This window comes from Mobula hypostoma, chromosome 9, assembly GCF_963921235.1.
Source record: "Mobula hypostoma chromosome 9, sMobHyp1.1, whole genome shotgun sequence".
Lineage (NCBI taxonomy): Eukaryota > Metazoa > Chordata > Chondrichthyes > Myliobatiformes > Myliobatidae > Mobula > Mobula hypostoma.
Window position 1 is genome coordinate 45,253,205 of NC_086105.1, and position 13,072 is coordinate 45,266,276.

Here is a 13,072-nt window from a genome sequence, read left to right on the forward strand (position 1 = left end):
TCTTTGTTCAGAACTAGTATTAATTTCAAAAGTAAGTGATGAGATTTCATTTTGATCTATCACAAAGGAAAGCTTCATACTGAGGCTAAATTAATGTCCAGCCAGATTACAAGTGAGTGCCTCTTAATTGTTACATCAGTGTCTAGACTGCTATTAAACTTATATGCTAGAATTAATATTTGTGAAATTTGAGTGATTTTGGTATTCTGCAATAAAATCAGCTCAGATTTTAAAAGTGGATCTGCTTCTTTTTTTGACAGTGAATGCTGACACCTCTGCTGAAAAATAAGAAAAACAAAAACGGTGAGAGTCTGTTCAGGGGAGTCAGTCGATCTTGGCAAGTCAGAGAAGGAAGTGAATGAACTGCTGAGTTAGGAATGTAGTCATTTCTCTTCCGAAGGGCTCATTGCAGCTGCTCATGTCCTACAGACCACCGAAATAAATCTTCATTTTAAGATAATAGAATCTTCTTTTTCTTCATCTACACGGGGCATGTTCCCAACTTCATAAAATAAACCAACAAAGCAAATACTTTTCAACATCAGATTTCTGGAGCGCTAAACTCATCAGGGTCAAACAGCATGGAAAAAGGCCCTTTGGCCCACTTAGAACATGCCGGCCCTCAAGCCCCCATTTACACTCATATTAATTAATCCCATTTTATTCATTCCACACTCTTAACAACTGCCTCCAGATTCCACCATTCACCAAACTCTTGGAGCAATTTACTACAGCCAGTTAAACGACAAAACCGCACGTCCCTGGGATGTGGGAGGAACCCAGAATATGCAGAGCAAACCGACGTAGTCACAGGAGGAACGTGCAAACTCCGCACAGAGATAATAACTGAACCTGGGTCAGTGGAGCTGTGAAGCAATGTAGATGGCACCTTCAGGAGCTGAAAAAGTCACTGGGCAGGGTTCAGGGTTAGGAAATTATTGATACCGGAAGCACTGAGGTTGCAAAGGTTAAAAAAGGGAAAATTAAGTCTGATGCTGTAATTCCTGCACTGTTTCTAAGCATACTGTCTGTTCAATCCATTCTGAACCCACACCCATTTCACGAACCTACTTTTAGCTATAGACAAAGTATGCTGACCTTGATGACACATTGGGAAAAGCTAAGAGCCATTATTCAATATAAATAGACCCAGTTTCAAAGAAGAGTTGTTGAGTGGAACAGTGCAGATGTGATAACTGCTCGTTCTCTCTTCATTCAGTCACCTGTCTTAAATATATATGGCCAGGTGAGTAAGACAATGAAGAAAAAAAGCAGTCTTTTCAATTTATAGCACCGCACTCTGTCATCATTGCTGCAGTGTCCAAGGCAGATATTATATTCCTTGAGCAGCCATCTGTAACCGCTCTCTCACTGAACATGCCGAGATGCCATGGTAGGCCGTTCCATTTTCCGGCTTTCCTCAACCATCCATCTTGCTCACCTTTCTGCCTGTGGGGAGCACTGCTTTTTGTTCTGCACACTCAACATCTTTTTGAAGGTAGAAGTAGATGAATTAGCAATTGGCCAAATAATGCAACCTCTGTAGCAAGAAATTTTGGCAAACAAATTTTCTCATTAACAATCATCCATTATTTTTGTAGTGTTCCTGGAATGCCAGTGCATTTTTTCCCCTTTCCTTTGTGCTTCTGAATGCAAAACTGCCAACATTAGGCAAACTGTCAAATGACTGGAGATATTTGTAGCCCGTTCTGACAAATACCTTCCTTTATTAAAAAGAAGAACAATTTCAAAGTTGTCACCATGCAAAATGATAAAAAGAATCTCGCCTCTTGCCATCTCTCATAAGACTACAATCATTTCCCTTTCCTTGTCAGTTTTAGGTCTTTCTGTTGTGGAATGAGCTGCTGTATAATGTTTTATTCACCCTGTTATTTGAAGAGGGTTCTTCCTGAAAAGGGCACTTTTCTATTTAAAGTTTATGTCAAACACTCTTTATTCCAGTCAGGAGGCTTAGCTTCAGGCAGTAAAACCACAGCTGATGTTAAATTAATGACTGTGATGGTGCGATTAGTGGAGATTACTGGCTATTGAACAGAAGCTCAACTGCTATTCAGACCTCCTACAATACACAGCCTTTCTATTATTAGCAACTAATATCAAAATTAGCACTACATTGCTTTGTCATGTTAACGTATACTTTACAATCTGATAAGTTGCTTCAGAGTGCCAGTTTTTGTGAAAAGTGCATTAAAACGTTACCTGGCAAACAGTGATTACTGTCAAACTAGTCAAACAAAAAGGCTCTAATAGGCCACATTGCAATTGGAATGATCTCCGCAGTAAAAATGATACATTTTGGAGAATATGAAAACATAATCAGTAACATACATCAAAGTTGCTGGTGAACGCAGCAGGCCAAGCAGCATCTATAGGAAGAGGCGCAGTCGACGTTTCAGGCCGAGACCCTTCGTCCGTCCTGACGAAGGGTCTCGGCCTGAAACGTCGACTGCGCCTCTTCCTATAGATGCTGCTTGGCCTGCTGCGTTCACCAGCAACTTTGATGTATGTTGCTTGAATTTCCAGCATCTGCAGAATTCCTGTTGTTTGCATTTAAACATAATCAGTAGTTGCTTTTTGCTTGTTCTTTTTTTTAAAAAAAGGTTCATTTTGCTTAGTAGATAGCCCAATTGATTAAAAAACACACATAAGCTGACTTATCTTGTAACAATGGTATTTTTTAAAGCCCAATCAATTTGGCTTAGTCAATGAATCCCACAGAGGATGGCAGAGCATCATTAAAGAGAGTTAAAAATTACTTTGAGACACTGCTACCGATCTTGTCAGCTTTTATCCCTCCAAACTGATTACTCTGTTACCTCATATTCCATTTCGTCAGCTCGGTCACCATCCTGGGCCAAGTTGGGAAGGTAATCACCAGCTTCATAGTAATCGTGGGCCATAGGGTGGAGGGAGTGACAACTATATGAAGAAAGATACAAGAAGAGCTGGAGTGAGAAGTCACAACAGGATAAGATTTGAATTCATCTTCCCATATTCATGGTTGCTCTGACAAACTTCCTGTTTCTAATTTAAAAACAAAGTCAAAATAAAGCCAGATTTGTAGAGTTTGTGGAAAAAGCCATTTGGAACAGTGCTTGGACCTGCTCTTTGAAAACTTCAATAAGCCTAACTTTCTCCTCTTCTGTCTTTCGTATTTAATTGAAAATAGACAAGCCACCGCCAAAATGAAGTGCAGTATCAAATGTAGTGACATCAAGCCAAGGAGTCTGAAAGTTCAAAGTTCAAAGTAAATTTATTATCAAAGTACATATATAGTATGTCACCATATCGAACCCTTGAGATTCATTATCTTGCAGAAAGGTGATAACTTGAGGTTGTTTTTTTCTAAAAGAAAAAGAGAACTTGCATTTATAGGACACCTTTAATATTCACAAAATGTAAGAAAGTGCTCAGCAGCCAGTGAAGTACTTGTGAAATTGAGACATGTTGTAACAGAAAAATACATGGCTTGCAATTTGCCTGTAGAAATGCCCCTCAAATATAAGACCAGATGATGAGTTAATTAGATTGGTTAAGGGCAGGGGACCCCAACCCTTTTCTGCACCGCGGACCGTTTTAATATTGACAACATTCTTGCGGACTGGCCGACCGGGGGGGGGGGGGGGGTTGGGGGGGGGGATGTTCAAGTAGGGTTAAACTCACCTCAACATGTCTTTTACAGTTAGGGTTGTCAACTTTCCCACTCCCAAATAAGGGACAAAAGTAGCAGTCAAATCCTGGGACACTTTACCCCAGGAAAGACTACCATGACCATGAAGCCTTGCGCGGGCACCTGTGTGCGCATGCGTGACGTGCCGATTTTTTTTTCCACAAATCGGTTTTGCCTTCATCTTCCCAACTATACTGTACATACATTATTTCTACTTTACATAGGCCGTGTATTTATCATATCACTCCTGCTTTTACTATATGTTAGTGTTATTTTTGGTTTTATGTGTTATTTGGTATGATTTGGTAGGTTATTTTTTGGGTCTGAGAACGCTCAAAAATTTTCCCCATATAAATTAATGGTAATTGCTTCTTCGTTTCACAGCATTTCGGCACAAAAGGTTTCATAGGAACGCTCTACCTTAGCCGGGGGAAATACAGGACAAGGGCAGTCCCGTATGGGACAAACCAATTTAGCCCAATATACGGGATGTCCCGGCAAATACAGGGCAGTTGGCAACTCTATGTTCAAGTTCAACAGTGCGTGACAGGGAACGAGGAAAGGTGCAGCTGACTCATATTGTTTCCTTGTGGCCCGGTGGTTGGGGACTGCTGGTTAAGGGTAAAATTTGGCAGGAAAGTGGGAAAACTTGTTCTTCTTTCAATAGTACCAAAAAGAGTACCATGCATTGTCTAAGAGATGGCAGTTCTACAGTGAAGTACTGTGTCTGCCAAAGCTCAGGCTCCTATTAACATAGAACTCCATAAGCAAAAATGTTACTGACGGAGTCATGCAGGTCAGTGGAAAGGAATGAAGAGTCAATGTTTCAGGTCAAGCCCTGCATGAGGACACGGCCTGAAACATGCACACTTCATTCCATTCCATGGATGCTGCCTGACTTGCTGAGTTCCACCAGTATTTTGTGTGTGTTACTCTGGATTTCCAGCATCTGCAGAATTTCTTGTGTTCATGTTTCTAAAAGAGTCTATTAGGTTTTCACAACAACCTAACAGAGAGAAATACTCTGTCCAAGAATTCCAAGATGTGGAGATTCTGACAGCCTGTGTACGTGGACACAACATTTTACAATAAATCCTCTTGGTAAACAGCTGCAGAAAAAGTTGATGAAGCCAACCAGGCTTCTGATCAATCTGATACAGAAAATACAAGCACATTTTTCTTTATAAAGCCATCTGTCAATGTCACTGTTTAGAATTTGGATTTGTACACAAAATTCACTCAAGTAAAACAAGATCTTTTAGAAATAAGATTGCATTTCAATTAATACATCATTCTTTTTTCGCACATATTCTTTTTTGCTAGATTTTAACATTGATTTTACTTTTGCACATTTTGACTCTTAATAAATTAATTTAGAATAGTACCTCCCAAAACAATTTTAAGTGCATGGATGGTTAAGCCACCCAGACATGCAATTCAGCATTCAACAGTGGTTCAAACCATGCATTTATTTTGAAAAATAGGCGGGATGGAAAAATGAAAAGACGACAAAAACAATGCACTGATAGACACAAATTCAGGATTTCCAATTTCATCTACAAAACTCCCTGCCCTCACGTGAAGGGATGGCTGTTGAGAGAAACAGAGTGAATATTTCACTTCAACGACCATTTATCAGTTCTGAGAAACAGAAAGTGCTTTAAGTCAATTCATGTTAACAGAGATACAGAAATATGGGTGAGATTTAACCCTTAGGGATAGTGGATTTGGGTTAAGTGAGAGCCAAAACTTTTGGAAGTTCAAACCCAATGTCAGATTATCCAATTTGCTTCAATGGACTGTGAACAGTACAAGCCAAACTCAGAGGATGTTGATGTCGTTAACAGCGTTTCAGAGGACCTATACCTTCATTCCTACACCATTCATTTTTAGCCTGTGTGTTTTGGTTTCTTGCTTTATGTCGGCGAACCACAGTCAGTGAAAGTAAAGTGGCCACTGGTGCAGCAGTGATTGTGGGCTGACCACCAACTGGCTACCCCGGACATACCTCGCACTGTCTTTGCCCTCCTCTCACCCAACTGTAAATGCATCCCATAATCCCCAACCCATTTTCCCCACACGCCCCGCACTCAGCCATCAGACCATGTCCGACTCCTGTCTCCTGCTGCCTCCCTCCCCCAGATCCTTGCGTCGAGAAGTTCTTCAGTTGCTGGCTTTTCCACCTGAACCTCTAACCAGGCTGCCCATCAGGCACAAAATGTGTGGGGAAAAAAAATCAATCTGTTTATTCACTAAGACAAAGCATGAAATGGGCCCTCCCAGTCCTCCGAGCCTCACTGCCCAGCAATCCCTTGATTTAAAACCAGAGTACCCAGAGGAAATCCAAGTGGTCACGGGGTGTACATACAAGCAGCAGTGGGAGCTGAACTCGCGTCACTGGTGCTGTAAAGCGTGCTAACCACTACGCTACCACACCACCCTACAACCTCAAGGCCTTTTCCATCAGTAACTCTTGCCCCATTAAATTGCTTTGACTTAAGGCCAGTGCCTTTTCATAGAATGGATTTAATCTAAGCAGCAGTGGTCGGTGTGTGTTAGTTAAGTGAAAATCAGCATCAACACATTCAGATTGGGGCTTGGAGCAGGAAGTGTAACTGCTTATCTGTGGTCAGCTATACACACTATTGCCACCAACTGGTTGGCAGGTTAAGGTTATTATTGCCTCATTTGGAGGCTGGTAGGAGAAAGAGAGGGGAATTTGACGGATGTATGATGGTTGGTACAGATACGAGGGGTGATTGATACGTTCGTGGCCTAAGGTAGAGGGGGTCGATTTTAGAAAACCTAGCACATTTATTTTTCAACATAGTCCCCTCCTACATTTGCACACTTAGTCCAGCGGTCATGGAGCATACGGATCCCTTCTTTGTAGAAGTCGGCATCTTGGACCTCCAGAAAGTCGTCCACAGCAGGGGTGATTGATAAGTTTGTGGCCTAAGGTAGAAGGAGATGAGTTATACAGCCCTCGTTACATGCACGTACAGTTCAACTCTTTGAGTGATTATGCAGAAAGTTTGAAGTTAATAACTGATCTCCTTCTACCTTGGCCCTCTGGAAGATCAGAACGGTAATCCATTTACAGAGTCAAAAGTGATGGGGGAGATCTAATTGGATTTTTTTTGCATCTATATTTACTCAGTAGACGGACACAGAGTCTATAGATGTGAGGCAATACAGCAGCAAGGTCATAGATCCCATATAGATTACAGAGGAGGAGGCATTTGTTGTCTAGATGCAAATTAGGGTGGATAAACCCCTGGAGTCTGACAATGTGTTCCCTTGGACCCGGGGGAGACTAGTACAGAAATTGCAAGGGCCCAAACAGAGATATTTAAAACATCCTTAGCCACAGGTGAGGTGCCAGAGGACCAGACGATGGTTAACGTGTTCCCCTGTTTAAGAAAGCCTGGAAATTATAGGTTGGTGAACGCATCAGCAGTGGGAAAGTTATGGGAAGGTATTTGAAGGGACCAGAGGGCAGCACGGTGATTAGCACAACGCTTTACGGTACCCGCAACCTGGGTTCAATTCCCGCTGCTGTTTGTAAGGGGTTTGTATGTTTTCCCCGTGACCATGTGTGTTTCCTCCAGGTGTTCCAGTTTCATCCCACAGTCCAAAGTCATAATGGTTGGTAGACTAATTAGTCATTATAATTTCTCCTGTGATTAGGCTAGGGGTAAATCAGGGGGTGGCTGAGCAGCAGGGCCTGATGGGTCTGTTCCATGCTGTAGCTCAATAAATAAAAAAATAAATATAGAAGTATTTGGATAGACAGGGACTGATTAGGGATAGTCAACGTGGCTTTGTGCACAGTAAATTACATCTAACCAATCTCAGAGTTTTTCGAAGAAGTTACTAGGAAAGTTGACAATACTTTCAAGTTGAACGCATATGAATTGACAATAAACTGAACGGGTCAAAGAACCCTGAGGCTGTCTACAAGAAGGGTCAGAGCCGTCTCTATTTCCTGAGGAGACTGAGGTCCTTTAACATCTGCCAGACGATGCTGAGGATGATCTATGAGTCTGTGGTGGCCAGTGCGATCATGTTTGCTGTTGTGTGCTGGGGCAGCAGGCTGAGGGTAGCAGACACCAACAGAATCAACAAACTCATTCATAAGGCCAGTTATGTTGTGGGGATGGAACTGGACTCTCTGACGGTGGTGTCTGAAAAGAGGATGCTGTCCAAGTTGCATGCCATCTTGGACAATGTCTCCCATCCACTACATAATGTACTGGTTGGGCACAGGAGTACATTCAGCCAGAGATTCATTCCACTGAGATGCAACACAGAGCATCATAGGAAGTCATTCCTGCCTGTGGTCATCAAACTTTACAACTCCTCCCTTGGAGGGTCAGACACCCTGAGCCAATAGGCTGGTCGTGGACTTATTTCCTGGCATAATTTACATATTACTACTTAATTATTTATAGTTTTATTACTATTTAATTATTTATGGTGCAACTGTAACGAAAACCAGTTTCCCCCGGGATTAATAAAGTATGACTATGATGAAGGCAAAGCAGGGGAAGTTGACTTCATGGACTTTACAAGATCTTTGACAAAGTCCCACATGAGAGGTTGGTCAAGGCGGTTGGCATTCAAGACGAGGTGGTAAATTGGCTTCGTGCAAAAAGCCAGAAAGTGGTTATAGATGGTTTCCTTCCTGACTGAAGGCCTGTGACTATTGGCGTGCTGCAGTTATCGGTGCTGTGTCTGTTGCAGTTTGTCATCCTTATCAATGACCTGGATGATACTGTGATAAACTAGATCAGCAAATTAGCAAATGACATCAAGATTGGGGTTGACAGTGAGGAAGGCTATCAAAACTTGCAGTGGGATCTGGACCTGCTGGTGAAATGGGCTGAAAAATGGCAGTTGGAGTTTAATGCAGACAAGTGTGAGGTGTTGTACTTTGGCAGGACCAACAAGAGTAGGTCATATACAGTGAACAGTAGGGCATTGAAAAGTGCAGTAGGACAGAGGGATCTGGGAATACAGATCTATAATTCCTTGAAGGAGGAGTCATAAGGTAGATAGGGTTGTAAAGAATGCTCTTGGCACATTGGCCTTCATAAATCAATGTACTGAGTATAGGAGTTTTGATGTTATATTGAAATTGTATAAGACATTGGTGAGGCCTAATTTGGTGTATTCTGTCCAGTTTTGGTCCCTCCTTACAAGAAAATGTAAATGATTAACTCTTCTCTGGCTTCCACCCGGGTACAGGTATTGATTATAACCGACGTTTCGATGACAAACTCTGCTATCTTCATCAGGGATGATGCCTGGGCAAGTCTAGTCTGGTGGTATTTATACACCCATAGTCCGTCCCTCCTGATTGGTTACTATGGATGTATAAATACCACCGGACTAGACATGCCCAGGCATCATTTCTGATGAGGATGGCAGAGTTGGCATCGAAATGTCAGTTTTAATTGATACCTCTTCCCGGCTAGAAGCCAGAGAAAAGTTCATTCATCATATATGCCAGGAAAGCACTAGATCCTTTTTCAAGATGTAATTAAGATTGAAAGAGTGCAGAGAAAATTTACAAGGATGTTGCCAGGACATGAGGACCTGAGTTTTCAGGAGAGATTGAATTGGTTATGACTTCATTCCCTAGAGTGGAGAAGACTGAGGGGAGATTTGACAGAGGTGTACAAAATTATCAGGGGTATAGATAGGGTGAATGAAAGCAGGCTTTTTCCACTGGGGTTGGGTGAGACTAGAACTGGGGGTCATGGGTTAAGGGTGAAATGTTAAAATAGTTATGAGGAACCTCGTCACTCACAGGGTGGTGGAAGTGTGGAAGAAGTTGCTAGGGCAAGTGGTGGACACGGGATCAGTTTGAACATTTAGGAGAAATTTGGATAGGTACATGGATGGGAGGGGTATGGTCCAGGTGCAGGCTGATGGGACTAGGCTGATTAATGGTTTGGTTCGGATTAGATGGCCTGAAGGGCCTGCTTCTGTGCTGCACTATACTTTCTCTATGACTCTCTTGAAAGGATAACTCTCTCAAACCAGGAATTAGCCCGGTGAATCTTTGGACTGCCTCTAAAGCTACCATATTCTTTCTCAGATAAGGGTACCAAAATAACGTGCAGTTCCCTCGGGTGACCTTAGCAACAACTTCATGATTGTAACTAAGCTTGAGACAAAGTTGGGATGTTACATCTCGGGGCGACTAGGTGGAGGACTTGGTGAGAGAGGGGGGAGGAGTCAGTGAGGGGGAAGAGTTGAAGGGGAGTTGTGGTGAATGAGGGAGAAGTTGTGGAGGGTGAGTAAGGAAGGTGAGTAGCTGATGAGAAGAGCAGGAGGAGGATTTGGTAAGAGGGGAAGCACAATGGTGTAGGTAGAAGATGAATGGAGGCAGGAATGAGGCTGATGATTGAAGAGGAAAGGCAATGGGGCAAAGGACAGTGACAGATGTTCGGGGGGGAAGTCTGTGACAAAAAGTATCCCCTAAATTACAGAGCTTAACCGAGTTGTGGGGGGAGCAGTTTATACTAGAGACAGAGCCTGTTAAAATGTAAGTAAAACAGGCCATTAGAAAATCTACTTGTTTTAAACCTAGGGCCATGGAGATTAAAACTGTGCTGAATTGAAATGCAATGCTAATAAGGCAAAGATACAGCTTTATGTTTGTCTCTGGGCACCATCGTATGACAGCATTGAAAGAGGCATAAGGATGAGAAGGAATGAGGGACTGAGCCGTGATGAAATGTACAATAATTTGTGGGGGTTTTTTTTGGAACAAAGTTAAGGGGAGTGTGAAACAGCTTTCACAATTAAGGAGGATCCTAGGAGGGTAAATAATTAAACACTCATTACCAGTAACAACACAGCTACAAGGAGAGAGCAAGTGAAGATTATCAGAGCAGCCATAGGAGAGTTGGCTGGTAAAATTTTTTCACACAGAGAGACAATGAATGCTTTACCACAAGTGGTATTGAGGTGGGGATTAGCATTTGGATACACGTTACAAAAGTATTTAAAGAAAAACTGTGGACTGAGGGAAGGAAATGGAATTAGGGGAAACAGCAGCAGTTGAATAGCTTCATTAATGCAGTCTTTTCTAAGTAAATGTCTGAAAGCAAGTTCCCACCCTTAAGGTTATTTGACTATAGCAAGTGGTCTGAATGAGATACATTTGTACCTGTCTGACAGCAAATATGGGCAGATGTCGGGCACTGGAGGTGAAGATGATCTGAGCTTGGAGAGAGCCATGATGTGTTCAAAAGTAATTTCAGTCTGTGTGCCAGCATCCACCAGTGGGACCTCCTGGGAACCACCACGACTTTTTGCGACGGGGGTTCTCCGCAAAACTTGCACAACAATTGGGTCCTTGGCATTGCGAAAAGCTTCCACTGCCTCTTCGTGTGTGGCTTTCGACAGATCCTTTCCATTGACCTGAAAGAATGAGAGAATCAATTCAGCATTCAAATTTCTATTTCAGGGCTCTATTACATTGTCCTGAGTGCAGAACCATCGGGCATGGAAATCAATGGAAGCAGCTAACAAAACTAATCTGTGGGAGAAATGGGAGAGTTTTACACACCTCGCTCCACTAGCTGGAAGGAGTGGAAGGAGAGGAAGTAAAAAACATTAAATCAAGTAACAGAACTCAGCCCCACTGTGTTCATCTGCCATTCTTGTTAAGTCAATGGATTGAACATGTCAAGCTCTCACAGCACAACACATCTCCTAACGTTTCAGAGGGCTCTTGCAGGTTAGTTGAGAGTCTGACATTTGCCACTTGTTCCCATTTCTAGATAAAACCAGGCTGGAACAAGAATGGTTTTGCTGTGAATCTTTTGCTGTGCTTTCTTCCTGTAAAACCTTTTTCCTGCCCTTTATATGTATAGCTGGTTGACTGCCACATCGTGGTGGACCAGAACTACACGAGCAGAACATGACACAGCTATGATAGCTTAATCTGTTCCCACCTGCCACATGACTTCATCCTATCGGGAAAACTTCCTTTGCTTTACCCATTTCTCTTTCCCACCTTTGCTCACTTGTTTCTCTTTTTTTGTCTGATAAAGGGTTCCTCATCAGAAGCATTAACTCTGGTTCAAGTTCCACAGATGCTGCCTGACCTGTTGTTATTTGACTGTAAGACAGATTTGGGCCATTTGGCCTATCGAGTCTGCTCCACCATTCAATCATGAATGGTTTATCGTTCTTCCCAACCCCATTTGCCTGCCTTGTCCCCATAACCTTTGATACCCTTACTAATTAAGAACCTATCAAACTCCACTTCAAATATACTCAATGAGCTGGCCTCCAAGTTGTCTGTGGCAATGAAATCCACAGATTTGAACCCTCTGGCTAAAGAAATTCCTCCTCATCTCTGTTCTAAAGGGACATCCTTCTGTTCTGAGTCCGTGCCCTCTGGTCCTAAACTAAATGACTATTGGAAATGCCCTCTCCACATCCACTCCGTCTAAGCCTTTCAAAATTCAGTAGGTTTCAATGAGATCTCCCCCAATCTTTTAAACAAGTACAGGCTCAGAACCATCAAACATTCTTCATATGTTAACCCCTCTCATTCCTGGAATCATTCTCATAGACTCTTCTGGATCCTCTCCAATGCCAGCACATCCTTCCTTAGATATGGAACCCAAAGCAGCTCACAATACTCCAAACGTGGTCTGACCAATGCCTCATACGGCCTCAGCATTTCATCCTTGCTTTTATATTCTAGTCCTTTCAAAATTCATGCTAACATTGCATTTGCCTTCCTTACCACTGGCTCAACCTGCAAGTTAACCTTCAAGGAATCCTGCAATAGGGCTCCCTTTGCACCACTAATTTCTGAATTCGCTGCCACTTAGAAAATTATCTGTGCCTTTTATTCTTTATACAAAGTACATGACCATAGACTTCTCTACACTACATTCTATCTGCCACTTCTTTGCCTATTTTGCTAATTTGTCCAAGTTCCTCTTTAGACATCCTGCTTCCTCAACATTACCTGCCCATCCACCTATATTTGTATTAGCTGCAAACTTGATCACAATGCCATCACAATGATCACAATTCTGTCATCCAGATCATTAATATATAACATGAAAAGTAAATGGACCCAATACTGACTCTTGGGGAATATCACTAGTCACTGGCAGTCAGTGAGAAAAGGCTCCCTTTATCCCTACTCCCTGCCTCTGCCGTTCAGCCAATTTTATGTCCCTGCTATTATCTTTGCTGTTTGACCATAGACTCTAGTCTTGTTAAGCAGTCTTGTGTGGCATCTTGTCAAAGACCTTCTGAAAATCCAGGTTTTTCTAGCATTTTCTGTTTTTATGTCACATTTCCAACATTCGCCTTATTTTTTGACTTATGTCTCTGATT

At 42.3% G+C, this 13,072-nt stretch overlaps 1 protein-coding gene across 4 annotated transcripts in view; it reads right to left on the reverse strand.

The window, feature by feature from the left end:
• LOC134351696 (PDZ domain-containing RING finger protein 4-like) overlaps nt 1-13,072 on the reverse strand; it is a 469,835-nt gene that overhangs the window by 40,292 nt on the left and 416,471 nt on the right. For all 4 annotated transcript variants that reach the window (XM_063058212.1, XM_063058211.1, XM_063058213.1 and 1 more), the window contains 2 exons: nt 10,875-11,128; nt 2,838-2,940 (listed from right to left, as the gene is read on the reverse strand). In XM_063058212.1, the coding sequence (XP_062914282.1) occupies nt 2,838-2,940; nt 10,875-11,128 (357 nt within the window). The remainder of the gene's footprint in view (nt 1-2,837; nt 2,941-10,874; nt 11,129-13,072) is intronic.